Source organism: Nothoprocta perdicaria, unplaced genomic scaffold (assembly GCF_003342845.1).
Source record: "Nothoprocta perdicaria isolate Ctin4 unplaced genomic scaffold, notPer1 scaffold_258, whole genome shotgun sequence".
In the NCBI taxonomy this organism is placed as follows: domain Eukaryota; kingdom Metazoa; phylum Chordata; class Aves; order Tinamiformes; family Tinamidae; genus Nothoprocta; species Nothoprocta perdicaria.
The window spans coordinates 28,673-47,098 of record NW_020455486.1 but is presented as its reverse complement, the minus strand read 5'-3'; the positions used below and the strand labels follow the sequence as shown (position 1 = coordinate 47,098).

Below are 18,426 nucleotides of genomic sequence, written 5' to 3'. Positions count from 1 at the left end.
ATTCATCATATATTCACATCTGATGRCCTTTGTGTCCCAAGGCCTCTGCAAGGAAACTGAAGCCGACGCCGCCGCGGCCGCGCAGCCTTCACGAGCGCATCCTGGAGGAGATCAAGGCGGAGCGGAAGCTGCGCCCCGTCTCGCCTGATGAGATGAGGCGGAGCCGCCTGGGTGAGTACCGGGATGGAGCCGGAGCCGGAGCCGGAGCCGGAGCCGGAGCCTTCGCCAACAGCAGCCGCAGAGCTGCCCCGCGGAAGAGGCAGCCGTAGTAGCAGTGGCTCTGCAGATGTCCCTGAAGATAAACTTGTTCCCGTCCCTTCAGAGGATGAAGGAGCCCGCAGGCTTTGCTAGAGTTGCGCAATCTCTGTGCTAGCTTATTTTTTAGAATAAGATGCTGTATGGTTCAACTGGGTCCCTTCGTGTTTCTGATGTCAGCATTAGATAACCTTAATGACATTATATTACTTGTTGGACACGGCAGCTAATGTTAGATTTGCTCGGACTGGAATGGGTATTGCCTCTCCCTAATGCAGTATTCCTTACATATCTGTAAGTATCCTTTATAGATCCATTTCTAATTAATTTTACTTTATTTCCTGTTGCCAGCCTCATCGATTTCCTCCCTTTCTTTTTTAATTTTTTTATTTTTATTTTTTTCTATTTTGAACATAAATCTTTGTTTCAGAGCATATACGGAGCATATATACTTGCAGTGGGCAAATAATTAAGATGTATATTGCAAAGAAGTTCATTTCTGCAGTGTACACGTAACAACCCACTMTAAAATTATACAACTTACACTCTTCAGTCACTAATTTTGCATTCAGTGGTTTTGGTGAGAAAAGCATGACAAATACAGCCTTCTATTGTGACTTACATTTTTATSCTCTTAAAGAGTATCTCTACTAGATAAAACGAACTAACTGGATTTTTGAAGAGCAAAAATCGCATCTTATAGCTGGAAAAGCATGAAATAACCCATGTGTTGTTGTTTTTTGCAAAATAGTTTGTGCCTGCCACGTGTGCCTGATTCAGGTGGGCTTGTACAGCTCTTTGTCTCCAGAAAAAAACAGTCTCATGAGGCTTGTTTGGTTGTCTCGTTTTGCGAGTGCTTGCAATGCAGTTTTAAAAGCATAATATTTGGAATATTGTTGCTTTGGGCCTTGCCACTTTTGTTTTGGATTCAATTTTGTGGATTCAATTGCTGCATCAACTAGAAGCCCCAAACATTTTTCCAAACATAGGAAGCTTATAAATGTGGAAAACCTGCTTCCCTTTCAAAGATTCAGCTTAAATAAATAYATTCTATTCTGCATCTAGGAACTACCCTGCACTATCAGGTGCGGTAAAATTGACCCAATAGCTCTTTACCATTTCTAAATGACATAGTAAATGACATCAGACCTACTTGGCAAACAGCTTCCAAAAACAGGCCTAAATTTTAGAGCATCATTGGTTAGGATTTCCTGGACCAATTACCTCACATAGACCTCTGATAAGGGAGGTCTGACTTCCCACCAATTCTCCCTCTTTTGTAAAAGTAAGCTGGGGCTTAAGTTTTAGCAATGTGCTAATTCTCCATTAGGACAGCTAATTATGTGGATTGAATGTCATATTATGGCATATGTTAAAAGCAATGTACAGATCTCCAAATTTCTAGTGCKGAAGGTCTTTTTTTTATGTGGAGTCATATAAATACTTATTTGCTTTTGTCATGGAGAAGAATTAAAAAGAGTGAAGATCTTGCAAGGCCCCTGATAATTATTTCATACCTTAAAATATGTTTTTTTTTCTTTTTCATATTGAAAGAAATATACAGTTTTCTTTGTCCAAAATTTATTTTAGGGTAAAAYGCCTTTGGAATCAATTGGAGCTGGAGCAATTGGGAATGCTAGTGACATTTAGGGTGATATGGTATGATACAAACAGATCTGCCTTACAGTGTAGAAGAGCATTGAGTGTAATTTGGCATAATGAAACGTAAAGTAATGAGGTTTAAGGATTATAAATCTTAAGCAGAGGCCCAGCGCGGGATACTTGCACCATCTGGACAGGCAGAGCTGCTGACAGTGAAAGGGAAAAACAGGCCCCAGAGTGAAATGTGCCGAGGGGAAGGTCCCTCATTCCACGTGTCCCCAGGTGAGATCGTCCCAGCTCCCGGGCTCACACGGGAAGGAGAGCGGTCGGAAGCAAGCGGCCGCCCCCGGAGCCGCGCAGGTCGGCACCGCGACCCACCTTTGGCCGGGCACCCTTCAGCAAAAACTTCCTTGAGAAACTGCTTTCAGAAGGGCTATTTCATCTTGGAAGCTGCTCTCCCAAAGGCCTGGCCTTTGGAATTTATGTTTCCAAGTGGCCTGATAAAATCATCAGAATAAACTGTCAAATGCTGCCTTGAGGTGCATGTCGTGGTAATTAYAAGCGTGGATTTATGATTCAAGCAGGATGAGCTAATGAAGCTTGGAAAAAACTTTTTGTTCCGTGCACATGTTTTATCAACCCTCAATTAGGGCTTAGGCTTATGCAATAAAAACCCTATGTTTTAAAATGCATTTGGCTTTATATTAAGTTTGGGCAGAGAGATGGCTGTTATTGCTGGAGCTGCTGGAGCTGCTGTCTTTGGCTGATGTTGTGTGTTACAGAACTGCAGAAAGAATGCGCTGACCCCCAAATTTGCCCTCCTGAATCAGCCACGTGCTTCTCACTGCCTTAATCTGTTCTTATGTGCAAAAGCTTGTCCCAGTGCAGCCCCTTCTAAACACCTGTTTGTGCAGGGGTATTTCTGCCACCCCCATGCATGTTTAGGAGCTGGCAGGTCGTGCAGCGGAGCCGGTGCCGGTTCTGACGCCCCCGGCCCGTGCCTGCCTTTGGCTGCTYGTGCGGCTTTAGTGCCTTGAGGTTCTGGCCTCGGCTGTGAACGACTGGGGGCTCTAGTCCCCCAAAGCACCGTGCCATTAGAAATATCAGTGGCCTGGGCACAGCAGTGGTTTGTGCTTGTTGGGAACCAGGGCTGCAGCGGCCTACAGGAAGCTGCGCTCAGCAGCTCTGCCCTGGGCTTTGTCCCGGATCCAGCATGGATATTTTCCTGCATAGACTTCTGTTAGTAAGTTGATGGGGAACAAAGCTATTGGTTATGTAAATGTTCCGGAAATAAAGAGCATGTAACTGCTTTCTTATCTGGGAGTGAAATATTTGGAGACCTAGAAAGGAAAGGCCAATATAATGGATCTCTTTGGAAGGCTAAGTCCCCCTAAGAAGGGGACAGCTTGTAAAAAAMGAACCGCAGTCGATACAAATCACACTGTGCTTGGCCTTTTTTCCCCTTCCTGTTCAAGGGAACTGGTGTGCAGACTTAACTTCAGTGTCTCTTGTTATTAGTTTAATTAAAATCATTGGAGATTATGCTGTAAAAAAGAAAAGAGAAATCTTTATTTCAGGTCACTGAAACCTGTGTGAAATGTGGCTCTGTACTTTCTGGGTTTTCTTTTGAGCTCTCTCTCTCTCGCCCCCTTTGCTCTTTCACTTGCTTGCTCCTACTTGCTCTTGCTTTGCTGTGAGTGCTTTGTCTGGCCTGCCCTCCTCCTCGCTCTTCAGTGAAAATACTCTGTTTTTAAGATATCTGCCTCATGTTTTGGTATTTGATTTACTGTATTCAAAAAATGGTCTACAATTGTTCGTTACAATATATCTTTACACTTGTGTTTGCAAGCCTYGTTTATGCCACAGTAGTCTGCACACTTAGGAGCTTTGCTACAGCAAGGCAGTAGTATGGCTGGCATTTTGGATTTCGGCAACATAATCCAAAATGTCTCTAGTGGAGTGGATCTTTTGTTTCGTAGTGGGTCTAGTGGATCTTCTGGTTTTGTTACTCTTTTTTTTCTAATAGCTGAATCATTTTCTTTTGTTCTTTTTCTTTCTTTTTTTTTTTTTTTTTACAGCAATGCGGCCACTTAGCATGTCTTACAGTTTTGACTTGTCAGGTAAAAGGTGCAATGACACCTAGCGTGGTTTTTGTGCTTACTGTGAAATTTGTTCCATCTGTTTGTTGAATTCCCATTTAAGAAAGAAACTTGAAGGGATTCTTCYGAGATATGGTCAGTGAAAATTAGACATAAGATAGATTGCTGTTTAATACCCATGTTTCCCCTRGCACAAAAGGCTGCCTAGAGATAGGAATCAAACACATTTCACTTGTAATTGACTGCTGGAATTCTATTTAAATAAATAACTAAAATAAGATGGTCTAGAGCTACTCCAGACTCAATAATGGATTGCAGAGCTCAGTGTCACATTCAAGTCTGATTTGCTATTATTTATTAATCTGACCTTTGTCAGTCACTTTTTGACTTGACTGTCTTTGGCAGTCTTTTATTTCTCAAGAGATCTAAATACRTCATTTTTAAGTCTTCCATTTTCCTAGATTTAATAAAATACACATGTGGAATTATCTGGAATCTGGATAGGAACTGGAATTCTCRTTGATAGGAACTTTCTACAGTTTGGAAAGGAACTGTCAGTTCTCCCAAGGGGAGTTACAGTATGTTTTGTGAGTTGCAAAATAAAACACATTCACTCAAAAGATGTTAAACAGTCACTCCTTAGCACTTAGCAAAGTAAGTGGCTAAAGTTTGCTGGTAACTCAGCTGATACAGAGGATTCCATGTGGGACTTTAAAGTAATTTAAAGTTTCCTTTTAGTGGGTCATTAGCTGGCCATGTACGAGCTGTACAAACTGTGTTCTACTGCAGGAACGGTTTTGCTGACTAGTCATAAAGTAAATCCAGGCCTCCCACATTGGGCTGAAACCCAATGACTCCTTTCAGGATGCTGAAACCCAAAGACTCCTTATCTGAGGATATTAATATTCTACATTAGCCTCAAAGATTTGTCCGTTGGGGAGAGAGCTTATCCTTCCCTTCCCACATGGACTGGCAGGAGACAGCTCATAGCTAGCACCTGATTGTGGCTGCTCTGTCTAAGCAGGTGCTTTCCCTAGGTGATTCCTGAAAAAAAAAAAAAAGTTTCTGAATAAGTTCAGCCTCACATTCTATGAAGAGGCAACATCAGCTACATCCTTCCCCTCCCTTCTGGCTGCAAACCATGTCGTGTGGGACTGTGGAGAATTTTCCTCCTCTGTTTCTCCATGAGCCCTTTCAGCCCCTTTGGTCATTCTTTTCCCATAGAAGGGCCGAGTTTGGCTGCAATGCTGGCATATTGCGGTAGAGAAAGACCACGTATGAGCTATTGCATTGCCGTGGTGTAATCAAGCACACTGCCCGTGCAGTGCAGGATCAGAAGGGGTCTGCGAACGCGGCTTCRAGCCCAACTCACCCCCTGCCCCTGAGGGGAGGGGAGAGGGCCGAGCTCCCCGCTCCAAGCATGCGATTCCCCCTCCTCCTCTCCGCCTCTTCTGCCCCTTCACTCACCACATTAAACTCACGGAACCCGGGAACAAATACTTTTTTTTCTTGCCAGGTTGGGTTTTTGCTATTATTTCTGTGATTTAAGCTTGCTCTCTGTCTGCTGAGCAGCTCGGTGGGGCGGCAGCAGGGGGGCAGCTCTCGCTGTCAGCGGCAGGGACAAGCTGCTAAGCCCCCTCGAGCCCCTCTGTGGAAGCCGCACTGCCTCTTGCAAAGCTGGCTGCTGGGATTCAAGTGATATCTGTACAGGGAATCAGGTTTTATTCTGCTGAAAGCTGGAGGGTCCCCTGGCAATCAGAGAAGAGCATAAACAAGCTTCAGTTTTTTAAAAGTATAGCCTCCAACCACAGTAAAAGGTATAAAACTGAATGTGCCAATGACCAGTGGAAAGGAAGTGCTCAGGTCTAACCTTATACATGTGTCCATTTGCTTCTTCTTTCGCCTCTTATTTTTAAGAATCCTGATCCATCTCATTAGTTGAAATCCAAAAATATTTTGTAAAATCTCCTCCCAAATCCATTAGCTTATCACCATAATATTTTTCTTTTTTAAGAAGTAGCCTCAGAGCAGTCTATCAAGAACGAAACTCTCTTTTTTGACTGACCACTGAAGAACTCTTCCTGTTTTCTTCAACCATCTCCTAACCGTGGCTGTTCCCTGCGCCCCAAGTCATGCGCTTCTCCTCCGCGAGCCGTGTTGTGTCGCGGGGCCGAGTGCTCCCGTGCGCCGTCCCCAGCAGCAAATCCCGGGCGCTGGAGCTCCCAGCGGGGCTGATGTGGGACGGCAGACGAGCAGCGCACATGAATTAGATGGCTTGGGGCGCAGATGAGCAGCAGATGAGCAGCTGCTTCGGATGTTACTGCTTTTCCAATGTTTCTGTTTCTCCAGTTGGGAAGGGGGAGGGTGTGTTGTGCTTTTGTGCTGTGGTCGCTGTTTTCACATCTGTGCTCTTGCTGCTTTCATTGCTCTCTGCTTCACGGAGTTGCTGCCACAAAAGCACAGGCCTGTTGAAGGCCACAGGGATCTCCTGTTAAGTGCCAGGAGGCAGGTGCAGCGTTTCGTGGGCTTCGTAGGCTGGGTGCCACTRTGGTGGCACAGGCCGAGGCCGAGGAGGTGTTCTCTGGTACCAGGGTGGGATGCTGGATCTGCCACATTGCTCCACATACTTGTCACTGCCAAGAGAAGAGGGGGAATGTGTGTGGGACCTGCTCTTACSCTGCCTTTGCAACTGGCAGGAGAGAAGCAGCAAGCAGTAGTCACATGTAATGAGAGTATCTGAAAGCTGTTCTGATACCAGTGAGGCCCGTGGCGGTTGTGGGGCACTTCCTCTATTAGCAGAGGAGCTGCTCAGAGGCAGCTTTGCTTCCACAGACCGGGTCTTGCGTGGCTCAGATTGGCTGCTTGCTCCTAACTCATGAGCTCTCCCCTCCCAGTGATGTGTGCAGGAGGCTTGGAAGTTTGTGTTTCAGAAACAGTCTGTACATTGTGGAGGGAAAGAAAAGGAAAAGAAAACTGAAGAACTCTAAGCTCAAGATCTAGGGTTGATTATTCCTCGTGCTCCCAAACCTGTGAAGTTATGAGACTGCTGGGTTTACTGGATCTGTGCCTCCAGTCACTGGGAGGGGAGAGCTTCATCAAGTCCCAGTAATTGCTGGTTTAGCCAGTGCAGGAATGAATGGGATGCAAACACCTGGGAACACTTACCCTGATTTATTGTTTCTCATACCTGACTTCAACACTTGAGTCCACTGAAAGGCACCACACAACTGTGTTACCATTCCTTATCCTATTATCTTCCCCAGTGTATTATTGTAACAAATACCGAGATAGAACTATGCTTATTCTGCAAATCCTTTTTGGTTCTTGTTGTAAACTAAATGAAAAAATGTTAAGGTTGAGGTGTGCATTTGCTACATAGAAACAAGCTGAGGATTCTGTTTTCAAAATTTGTCAATGAGAGTTTGTAAGGAGGGAGATATAACCCTATAACCAGGGTTAGCAGGTARCATCGGCAAATAACCAGGTTACCTGACTGCTGCAGTTTGCACCTTGTCTGTGGTCAGCCTTGTGCCTTGTTGCATAAGAGACATAATCTTGCKTGTAAATAAAGGCAAAGAATTTAAATTTTCTTTTTTAAGTCTCCCCTTCTTAAGACTCTTCACAGAAAGCCAATACTCAAAGGTCTAAACAATGATTTTAAAGGTATGTAGTCAAGTGAAATCAAATCCAAGACCTTCTGTTTCATGTCCTGTTGTTAGCGACGATTTTAGAACAATCTCAAAGAAACCAGAGATACTCCTCCAACTTGCAGGTACTGTTGGTTGTACTCACTGGCTGGCAACATGGAGAAAAGGCCCTGTTCCAGTGAGTCTGACTCTAATAAAACATTAATTCCAGGCTMTTACTTGCATAAGCTTTTTTTTGGCATCAGCTGAATCATCCTAGAGATATTCAGATATTCTGTGAAACCAGAGCTGGTCAAACTGCTATTTTTTGTAAAGTAAATATAGCTCCTTTTTTTCTGAGATTTGCCCATTATCCCATGACTTCATCTTTTTTTTTTTGTTTAGGTAGTCATTTTTATAAACATCAGTCCATTGGTAGTTTCTGACCTTTTTATTGCAATTAGTTTTATTGAGTTTATGATGCTATGTGCTTATTTGCCACGTGGTAATGTTTCTGCTGTCAGAGTGCATCACTAAAATGGCTTAAATAATTTTTTTTTAACTGACTGTCAGTTAACAATTTCTGGATTTAGTTGTGGAACAAGTTGTTTTTGTTGAAATCTACCTACTGAATCTCTAGAATCACTATTTCCTTATATTATGACAATCCATTTATTCCTGCATTATTTGCGTTCAGTTTATCACTCTTGCACTTAGAGGATTGTTTATATATATATATTTATTTTAACAATATTAAATATAACTGATATATATATATAAACTTATATATATATGTATTTTATATTATATATATGTCTTTTATATGTAACAGTACTGTAAGTACAGGAGTGATAAATTGAGCCCCAAACTTGCTCAAAAGTGATTTTATAAATGGAGTATTTTTCTGGTTTTACTTTTTTTTTTTTGGTAACTGTTGCAATGCTTGCAAATATAAAATCAGTTTAGCCCCGCTTTTTTTTTTCTTTTTTTTAAGGAAAGAACAGTAAGAAATGTAAATTTTTACTGGAAGAGCCCTTCAAAGCAAATACAATAAGTAAATTGTCAACTTCTAGATTCACCTAAAGATTCTTTGGTATTTCAGAATGACTTGTAAACAATATTTCTGAACAACTCATACATGGGGCAGAACTTGTTCTAGAGAAGGGACCTTACTTTTGAAAAATACTAATTCACAAYGTATAGGTCCTAAATATTCAGGTTGTCTTATCACAGTGCTGGGAGATGCCTGGTGCTCCTTTCCTCTTTCCTTTCCCTGCTTTGCTCAAGAGCTTTATTTTTTGTGAGGAGAGCCATGCAGTTCATCTTCCCAAAGTTTTTCTCCCGGTGAGTCCAACACCACTTTTGATCCATGTCGGGAGCTCCCGGCCGTCAGGCACTCGAGGTGTCAGGCAGGAAGGTTCGGAGAGGAGGGATGCCGCCCTCGCCTGTCGAGTGCCCGTGGCCAGGGCTGCTGCTTTAGGCAGGCAAGTGCAATCAGAGCATATCAGAGGTTTCCCCCTTCCGTGCATTTGGGAAACCCTGAGCTGCTGCCATCAGCTTCGTGCCACCTAATTACGAGGTCTCAAAACTGGTACTGGCGACGGCGAGGTGGGGCAGGTTGGTTTTCATTTTGCTCCTCTTGCTTTCTGGGGTTGTGTCAAGCAGTCATTACAGCAGGAATGCATTTGATGTGGAGGGACACCCATGCTGTACTCGTTTGTCTAAAAAAAAAAGGAAAAACGTGGCCCAGAAGCCCTAGCGCTAGTCGGGACGTCCATTAGCAAAGCCTTTGAAGGTAGGACCTAAGGTTTAGAGAGCCCAAGTATTTGATTGCGACTCTTTAGAGGGAGGACCCGCATGCAGTAACAACCCTGCAGGATGCAGATTCACAGGCCTGGAATGTCACCRTGGCACCGAGAGCCCATGTAATCCCCTTCTCTTACAATCCCAGATGAAGGTGTGATTTACAGGGAAACTACAAAATATCTCCTGTCCTGTCTCCCATTCAGTTTACTGCATTTAAGAGTGACCCAGTTGAGTCTTYATAATGTCTCTTGATTTAACTCATTCTACTTGATTGCTGTCCAGTGAGAATGTTGTAAACCAGACCTACTGTTGCAACCAAGGCTTTGTCTAGACTGTAATTTCRCAGTCCTAATTTTTACCTACCTTGTGCAAAACCAGCTTTTACCAATGCAAATTGTGTTGTAGCAGCAGTGACAAGTGTCTTGTCTGTTTTTTTCAGTGCAACTACATAAGTAGTAATGTAATTCTCTCAAAGTAATTCTCAGTAATGCTCTCAACTACTTACGTAGTTGACATCAGGAATACCTGGGTTTATGGTTACCTTGTCATAGTTCTCCGAGTAACCCAAGGTACAAGTCAGCTCTGTACCTCTGCTCACCAGATATAAAATCAGAGTAATAACCTTTCATTACCTTAACAAATTACCTCCAGGTATTTTAAGGTTATTACAAGACTGGGAGGGAGTCATATAATTACATGGCTAGAAAAACACATTTGCAGAAAGACCAGATGCTTAAGCATAGATGCAAATGGGAGATCTTCCTCCTGATTAAACACTTCTCTTCCTTCTCCCTCCAACATAATTTTCTTCAGATCAGAATACTGCTCTTTGTACTTTTACAGGCATAAAACTGCTTTATCAGACCAAAGTCTAAGCTCTCCTAAATTATCCAAGCCAGGCCATTAACTTCATTTAAGCTAAGCTAAACATAGACTAGGCTAAGCACTACAAACCCCAGGCTGGCGTTATCAGAGATGCAGCTTCACTGCACACTGGCAGAAATCCTGAGTAATTTACTCAGCAGAGTCTCGTCCTCATAAAGYGTGTGTAGGTGAAAATAGAACTGGAGCCTCATGCTTCTTCAGTTACATAAAAATTTGACATCACAGACATATTTTTAATACAAATTGCCATGCAAACCTAAAAATTATACTTATTTTTGATGAATGCTAGTTATTTAACTCATTTTCATTGCGTTGCTCTATACAGAAGGATTAAGTATAGCGCTGTCCTTACAGGAATAACTGGATATACTCCATGCTAAAACTCATMATTTCCATAGGGTGAAGTCTTCAGATTCACCGGAAACCCCCTTGTACAGACATGGTTGTGCATTTATGTTTCTTCTGGTAGTTCACATAGTTATTTAGAGACTATAAGTCGAAGGAAAAATATTTTCAGTTTGAACACAGAARTTGTGTTTTAAGCTCATCAGAACTYGGCTGAGGGTCCTCTCTTGTTTCTTTTTCTTTTCTTGTTTCTTTTTTTTTAGTATCATGCTCTGCTGCTTTTTCCACTGCTTTCGTTCTTTCACGTTGCTTCCATACCACAAGCCATGGCCTGTAGTTTCCTGAGCCATGACTAGCTGAAGTCGCTCATGTATAACTACCATCCCACTAATTTTTTCCTTTTGTGTGCACTGCCTCAACTGTAAGGTTTGGGAAGGTAAAATAAAAAAGCTGATAGTGCTACTGATTGATTGTACAATGTCCAAACACCAACTGCTTTATTTCTTTTGCCAGATGTATCTACGCCAGAGGCTGGAAGAAAGCTGGACGCCTCCGCACTGAATGGCAGCTTGGCACCACAGGGAAAGCAGAACGGTGCCAAGCAGGTGACAGTGCAACGCAAGAGGCTCCTTAAGGCTCCCACGTTGGCTGAACTTGACAGCTCGGACTCAGAGGTAAAACTTCAGGACACAGCTTGGATCTCAGTTTGTTAGAATTGAGTCTCATTCCTTGATTTGCTGAGGCGATTGACTAAGAAATCATTTGGGAGGTTATAATCTGTATCTGTGTGGCTATTTTGGCAATCCACAGATCTTCAAGAGTATTAGGTCAGACCTATGGACGGTTGATGATGGATTTGACCTTAAATCCAGTATTTACTTATTTTTCTAAATGCCCAGTATTTATCTGCAATGCATATGTACCTAATGATGCTTTTGGGAATGCAGGCAAATATTTTGCACCCTGTTGCACATGTTCAGGGTCTGTGACTAGAGCTGGTGAGATGAAAGCCCAGCCTCACCATGCCAGCCTTTAAATAGAGAACATACCCTATGCCAAAGAGCTTGCAGTGCAGTGCAAATGACAGTGGGTCAGTTTGTGATGGAGGCTTGGGAGATATCACCCTGCAAGTGTTTCACAGGTAGGGACAGCCAAGTACCATTTATACAGGAAAACAGCTTGGAATCTATCCCTTTTCAAACAGAGACTGAATGTTTTAGAACAATATAAAAAGGAGAAAAGCTACAAAAAAMCTCTAACATTAAAGCCACCTTCTGTGTGATCTTCAAGTACCACTGTAACATGCTCAATAATGAACTGTATCTTCTGGACAGACAGTGTTATTAATGGAGTACTGACCTTTCTGGGAGCTAAATAGGTGTTCTGGGAAGCACCCGTGAGCAGAGGTTATTCACAAAGGCTGGTTTTAGCCCAGGGAAGGCCGTCTGCCCTGTCTCTTTCACTCCAGTAAATGGGGAGGAATGAGTTTCCCTGCAGGGCACTTACAGAGGCATCCAAGCTTAGAGCTGAAGGGGCTGCAGAGAAATATATGTGGGGAGAAATGTATCTTTTTGATGCATGCTTTTGGGACCGATGAAAGCCGTGTCCCTTATTGCATTAGGACTTACCCTATGTGTGACTTGTGTGGATGCGTACTTTAGTGCATCCAGACTGAAAGGAGAAGAGATTTGCATGCTGAAATCTCTCAGCAGCATTTAAAATTACGATAATGACTATAAGAAGTGGGGTTTTTTTTGTTTTGATTTTTTTTTTAATATTAATGAAGCTGGACAGAGATATGAAGGGCCGTCAATGAAGGAGTTGGATCTCAAACTCATCGTTTCCCAGCTGGYAGCTCAATGCATCCCAGAGCTAATGCAACACGATTTTTGATGTGCAAAAATGAGCAGAAATCAATAGAAAGAAATTTGGGGAAGGAAAATGTGAAGTGATCCTTCAAGGAAGAAGAAAKAAACTGTGTGACAATGATTATCGATTAGAGACTACTGTATAGGCAGAGTTGCACAGGGAAAGCTTTGGGGCATCTGCAGAAGATAAATTGAAAATAAATCAACTGCATAGGGCTGCTACGAAGAGCAGATGTTGTATTAGTCTGAGTTAACAGGAGTRGCTAGCGAAGCAGTTAAGATGATTAAAATGCCCAGCAAAGTACTGGTTGGGGCTCAGACACACACTGCCAAAGCCATGTAAATAAACAAGCTGGAGGGAGTTTGGATGACATTTTCCAAGCTGGCAAGGAGGATGGGACACCAACCCTTGGAGGAAATTTAAGGCCATCAAAATGTCCTGTTTATTTTCTGACTTTCACCTTGCACCTAACACACACACAGAAATGTTGTGTCATCCTGRTGGCCGATGAACGCCGGCCACCCCCCTGCTTGCAATTTGAATKGAACTTGGCCTATTCAGAGTTACTCACTGGCAATTAAATTACGACTATGTTAGGCGCTAAATTAGAGGCTGCAGCCCTCTGAGCAAGCTGTGACGCTGCCGCTTCCCCCCTGCTTCCCCTTTGCTCTTGTCTCACCGGGGCTGCGATGCCGACTACACCCCAGCACCCCTAGCTGAAGGGAAAGGTTTCACACACCCCATGCCCATTTGCTTGCAGGGATGGATGTGGTACAAGCAGTTTCTACCCTCTGCTTGGCCTGTTTGTGCATTGCCAGTCGTGGTTTCGGAAGGGAAGCAGGACGTGCCAACCTTGCCTCGTGTGGCTAAGAGAAATCTAATACCCATTCTTAGTACAGCTATAAAAAATATATCTTCCTAAGGAAGCCGTAGGTAATTATGGATGAAAATCACAGAGTAGCACACTCACATGCTTTGAGATGATGCCTTTGAAGCTGCAGCTTTCTCAGTAAAAGAAAAAGCCTAATTGGCTCTACACAGAAGTCTACAGTCTGGGATGCTGAGTTGATGCAACCTTGGCTGTAAAATGTCGTATTTTCTACCATAATGGTTAGAAATAGATATGTTCCACCAGAATTAGAGGCCTCAGTAGAACAAGTGGACCGTGCCCAGAGCCAGCCAGCCCCCAGCTCTGCAAGTCTGCTCTGAAACACCCGCCGCTCGTACTTGTGGATGGGAGAAGTGTGGCCACATGATTAAATCTTAACTGATGGGTAGGAGTATGTAATTCTTCATTTTAGCTTCTGAGCAACTTTGACAATGGAAAAATCATCTTTCACGCAGCAAAACTTGACTTGTGCCAAGTGAAAAGTCTCCTTCAGAGCATTAGGCACTCGGTGGGACCTTGTGAGGACCTGTCCTGTGCTGCATCCTGCTTGCTGATGTGATCCCGTCAGCTTCTCTTCCCAGGTTTTCTCTGACCCAAGAGGGCAGTATTTTGGTTAGGGGAGGTTTTCCTGCTTGCAGGTGGTGTGAGTAAAGAAGCCTGTGACAGAGAGCACAGCTCTTGGCTGGCTTTTAGAGCAGATCCCTGGTTTGATCTGTTAAACCTGACAACCTAAAGGATGCAAATGCCTTTGGTTAAAAGCACTCCTGTTAGTGCTAACTGGTCTTCACAGTCTGTCCTGCAGCTCCTTTCCTTTGGGAGGCTCCCACAGTGCTCTGCATCTTGCTTGTGTCTAGTGGCTGAAGCCAAGAGATTCGATGCTTTGGGTGGCAGAAGWCCTTCAATAGCTGCAAGCTGTTAGTCCAGGCCAGTTTCGTTTTCATTCGTCTTGCAGGAATTGCTGTTGGCTGCTGTGATGAAACATGCTTGGGTAATGAAGAAAATGATTGGTTTAAGATACCAAAGGAAGGAGGAGAAACGCAGCAGGATTAGGGATTAAAGAACATTGCAGTGGAGATCTGATTAATTTCCCTTTACCCAGGTCACTTGTATGTAGGGGTGGGTCTCACTCCACTGGAGACCCAAGAAGCCCAAGTGCTGATTCCTTCCTAGTCTGAGATAAGAAGTTAATTTATCCCTTGTAGCTAACAATCCTTAGAAGGTCCTGTATACCATGAGCAGAAGCAACGTGTTACAGTGGATTTCTGCTTTACACTACTTTTAGAATATAATTAAATACACTGAATTCCCTCCAGATACTATCTGTTCAGTTTCTGAAAAGAGTTGTGCTTAGAAAATTCCATTTACTCAGTGCTGCCTAGAGCCAGCATTTTTCTCAGTACTTGCAGAATTTTGATGGATTTCATGGTGTAATATGTCTTTGATAGATGGTGATTTCTGTGTGATAAGAAGCAATAAGACAAAAATAAAATCTCTGAGCACTTACATTTCTTTTCTTCTTGTTTCCATCCAGGAGGAGTCAGTGCACAAATCAGCAAGCAGCAGCAGCATTTCCCCCTCCCAGATGGAAGACCCCTTTCAGGAAGGCACCAGCAGCAGAAAGAGTGAGTTTGATTAGAGGAGAGCAGAGTGGTTGCTTTCCCCTTCTTCTGTTGCCTTCTCTTTTATGAAAATGCCTTTATGCCTCCTTCTGTTGCCTTCTGTTTTATGAAAACAGAAAGCACAAGCTGAGTAGTGTTACTGGAATAACCCTGCAAAGCTTATTCAGCAGCCTTAGAGCCTGCTGAATATGGCAAGTCTGATTAATGGCTAGAAGGCATTAGCCTGTTCTGTCCAGTATGGGATATCCTTGTGAAACAGAAGTTTTCAAACTTCTGGAGACAAGAAACAAGTGTCTTAAAACTAGAAAAATATTGTTAAAATATTTTGTACTAAAGAGCATGYTTCTTCTAGAATTTGCAGGGGGATGTGAAGATGCATTTTCTTGACACGTTTTTTTGGAAAAAAAAAATCAGCTCTTAACTTTGGCCTGCAATGACATTAGCTCATTTAACTCGTGAAGACAATTTCACAGCAGTATAAACTCCAATAACCCCTTATCAGCAAAATCAAAAAAAAAATGCATGCTTCCTTTGCAGCCAGATGTTTATACCTCTGATTAACAGCACTGCATGTGCTCTGTGATTCCTTTGGCTTCCAGCTAGAAGGAGAGGAAGTGGTCAGCCTAGACAAGAAAATATATTCCCACTTTAATTTTCTGTTGTTTTGAGCCAAAGGTTTTCATGCAGAGGAAGTGAGGCAACGTTCTTTAATGTATCTGCTGTTTTGTGTTTGTGCTCCTCAGTGCCCAGGGCAAGAAGGAGATGGACCAGGTCCTTACATGTATGTTTGCAAAAGTTCCTGCTTGGCATAGCTGAGCTTCAGGCTTATTTAGAGAAATGAACAGCACCAAGGAGTGTGGCTGTGATCTCTTTATATCAGAGCTGTAGGCAGTCTTACATAAGCATCAGGCCAACACGTCTAAAAGAACAGCTGGAGTCTTGGAATTTGATGTGGARCTGCAGAGGAAGTCAGGTTAGTGTGTAGGGGTAGTTTGGCTGTGCTCATGAAAGGCTTTGTTGCTCAAGAAACAGGTTTTTACCCTCAGATTCGTTCCTTGCACCTTTGCCAGCATTGCAGTGGATGTGCTTGTTTGAAAGACTGAGCACTCACCTGTGTGCCTGGCAAGAAAGGCACTGCCTGGGAAGAGGACAGGATCCATAATCTTTCTTTCAGTTACAGTTCGTGCAGCTGTTACTGTGTAACAATATTTTATTTTTTTTAAAGTGTTTCACTGGAAAAGCTTTTCTCCTGAAATGTGTAATCTGGTTCTGTATTTTCTATGCCCAGTGGTGAGTAAGTTGGATAGGTCAGTAGGCTGAATGAAACATGCTAGTGATTGGAAGTAGCATATATATTGGAAGTAGCATCCTATGTGAGTATATGTTTTTATATGTATTCCTGTTCACTCAGCCTAGAAAATGTGATCCATCTAATGAACTGTACCCAAAATGCTGTGTGCCCATGCGAGTGCACGCGTAACTTCAGCCACCAGGAGAAGGAATTATATCAAAAAATGGTGGCTGTTGTAAGTACAGAAGGATGTTATCCATTGGTCTTTCTTATGAGAACCAATAATTTCTGCTGGTTTAATCTCCAGTGCCTCCAAAGTTCTTGCCAATATCATCTACACCGCAGCCGGAGAGACGGCAGCCACCTCAGAGACGACACTCCATTGAAAAGGAAACACCAACCAATGTGAGACAGTTCCTACCACCTTCAAAGCAGAGCTCCAGATCACTCGTAAGTGGAGTGGGTGGTAGGAGAGAGAAAAAGAGGCATGCTAACAGTATAATGAAAATTAAAACTTGGCTGCAGTATGATTAGAACTTGATGCAGAGAAAACTCCTCAATTCACAACCAAACCTGGGCTACTAAGGACTCTCCGAAATCAAGATTTGAACTTTTTTTCTCTAGCATATTGATCCAAAATCCCAGGTACAGAAAACATTTGCACTGCAATTAGGACTATGTGGGTAAGACCACATACCTTGCTTTTATTTCAAAATGTTACCAAAACAGAATGCCTCAAGTAACTGAATTTCCATTTGAATAGAGATGATTCCAAAGCACAGGATCTACTTTGTTTTTCAGTTGTTGGAAATGTTTTAATTAATGGATGGAACGAATGAATGGAATGGCTTCTTTTCTTCCCACCTTAAGAACCTGTGTGTTTAATGTTTGTGCATGTGAAAGCTGTTTCAAGAATCCCAATCAAGGTTCCACTGCGCTGCTTTGTTAAGTCATCCAGGCAAAAATACTGTACTGCTACTTGAAAAGAARGTGCAGCACATTTGATCAATTAGCTTTAATTGAGAGTTGTTTTCCCACAGAGTGTAAGTGGCAAAGGGTATGAAATCCTAGTTCGTTTATGCCAACACACTGATTAGTGCTTTGTCCTTTTGTGCAGGATGTGTTCCTTGTCTCTTTTCCTACCAGCAGCGTTTCCAAGTATGCCCCGTGAGGTGCTGGTGAACAGAGAAATCAATAAAAACATTCACATTTTGAAAGGAAGGCAATATTCATTTGCCCCATCTTTTGGTGCAGCAGCATTAATGGGCTTTGAAGAGGGTTCTTGTTGGCCCAAGAGACAGTGGTCCAGATCCAAACCTATTAAATGGTGAAGTTCMACTGTAAGAAAATTATCCCCAAATGCTCTCACAACTTGTTTCCTCCAAGGTTCTAGTGGTTTTCATTTATTACATCTTTCCACCTAGAATGTAGTTTCTTATTCCAGGTGAARGGTGGGTTGCAGCATGTTGCTAAATGCAAGTATGAGTAGAATTCTCTGCAAATGTTACCCTGGAGCCCAAGACCTGAGCTGGAGGGCTCCTTCATGTGCTTGAAGATGTTATCAGTACAAAATGGATTCCTCTGTCATCACCTGCAACACTCACAGTGTGTGGAAGCACCAGATTTATTTTCTGATAGGGTCCATGGTCATTCACAGACACGTTATTTAAAGGGAGGAGGGACAAAAGCATTATATGTCACACTGAGGCATTTCCTCATTCACATTTTGAACTTACGTACCCAGCTATGTCAACGTCTTGACATTGATACCATCTTGTGTATTTGAGAAGATTAGGGAGCTTAAAGATCTAATACATGAGGCCATTATTTTAAGTGTCTCAACCTTTTTTTTTTTTTTTAACAGGACCTTTCTGACCACATTTGTGTTTTTCTTCTGTCAGTCTGTTTGCTGGCATAGACCTAGAAAGCTGTGTGTGAAGTAAAACCATTGCAGAAAAAAATGTGCTCAATTATTTCTCTCCCTCGTAAAAAATATCAAAGGAAAGGGGGAAAAAAAAAGTCATTAACTGAATCAGCCAAATGTGGCAGAATGACATCTGCAGCATTCCCAAGCTATGTTGCTTAGTGTTTTAGAACAGATGGGACAGGTTTTGCTAGGAATTTTTGGTTTAGATTTGAT

At 42.7% G+C, this 18,426-nt stretch overlaps 1 protein-coding gene across 2 annotated transcripts in view; it reads left to right on the top strand.

Moving 5' to 3' along the window:
- Positions 1–18,426, top strand: part of SPIRE1 (spire type actin nucleation factor 1) — a 104,976-nt gene that overhangs the window by 77,087 nt on the left and 9,463 nt on the right. Inside the window, exons 7-11 of one of the 2 annotated variants that reach the window (XM_026040450.1) lie at positions 42–171; positions 3,936–3,977; positions 11,132–11,292; positions 14,908–14,998; positions 16,594–16,736. In XM_026040450.1, coding sequence (XP_025896235.1) covers positions 42–171; positions 3,936–3,977; positions 11,132–11,292; positions 14,908–14,998; positions 16,594–16,736 — 567 coding nt within the window. The remainder of the gene's footprint in view (positions 1–41; positions 172–3,935; positions 3,978–11,131; positions 11,293–14,907; positions 14,999–16,593; positions 16,737–18,426) is intronic. The other variant, XM_026040451.1, reaches the window with a different exon arrangement.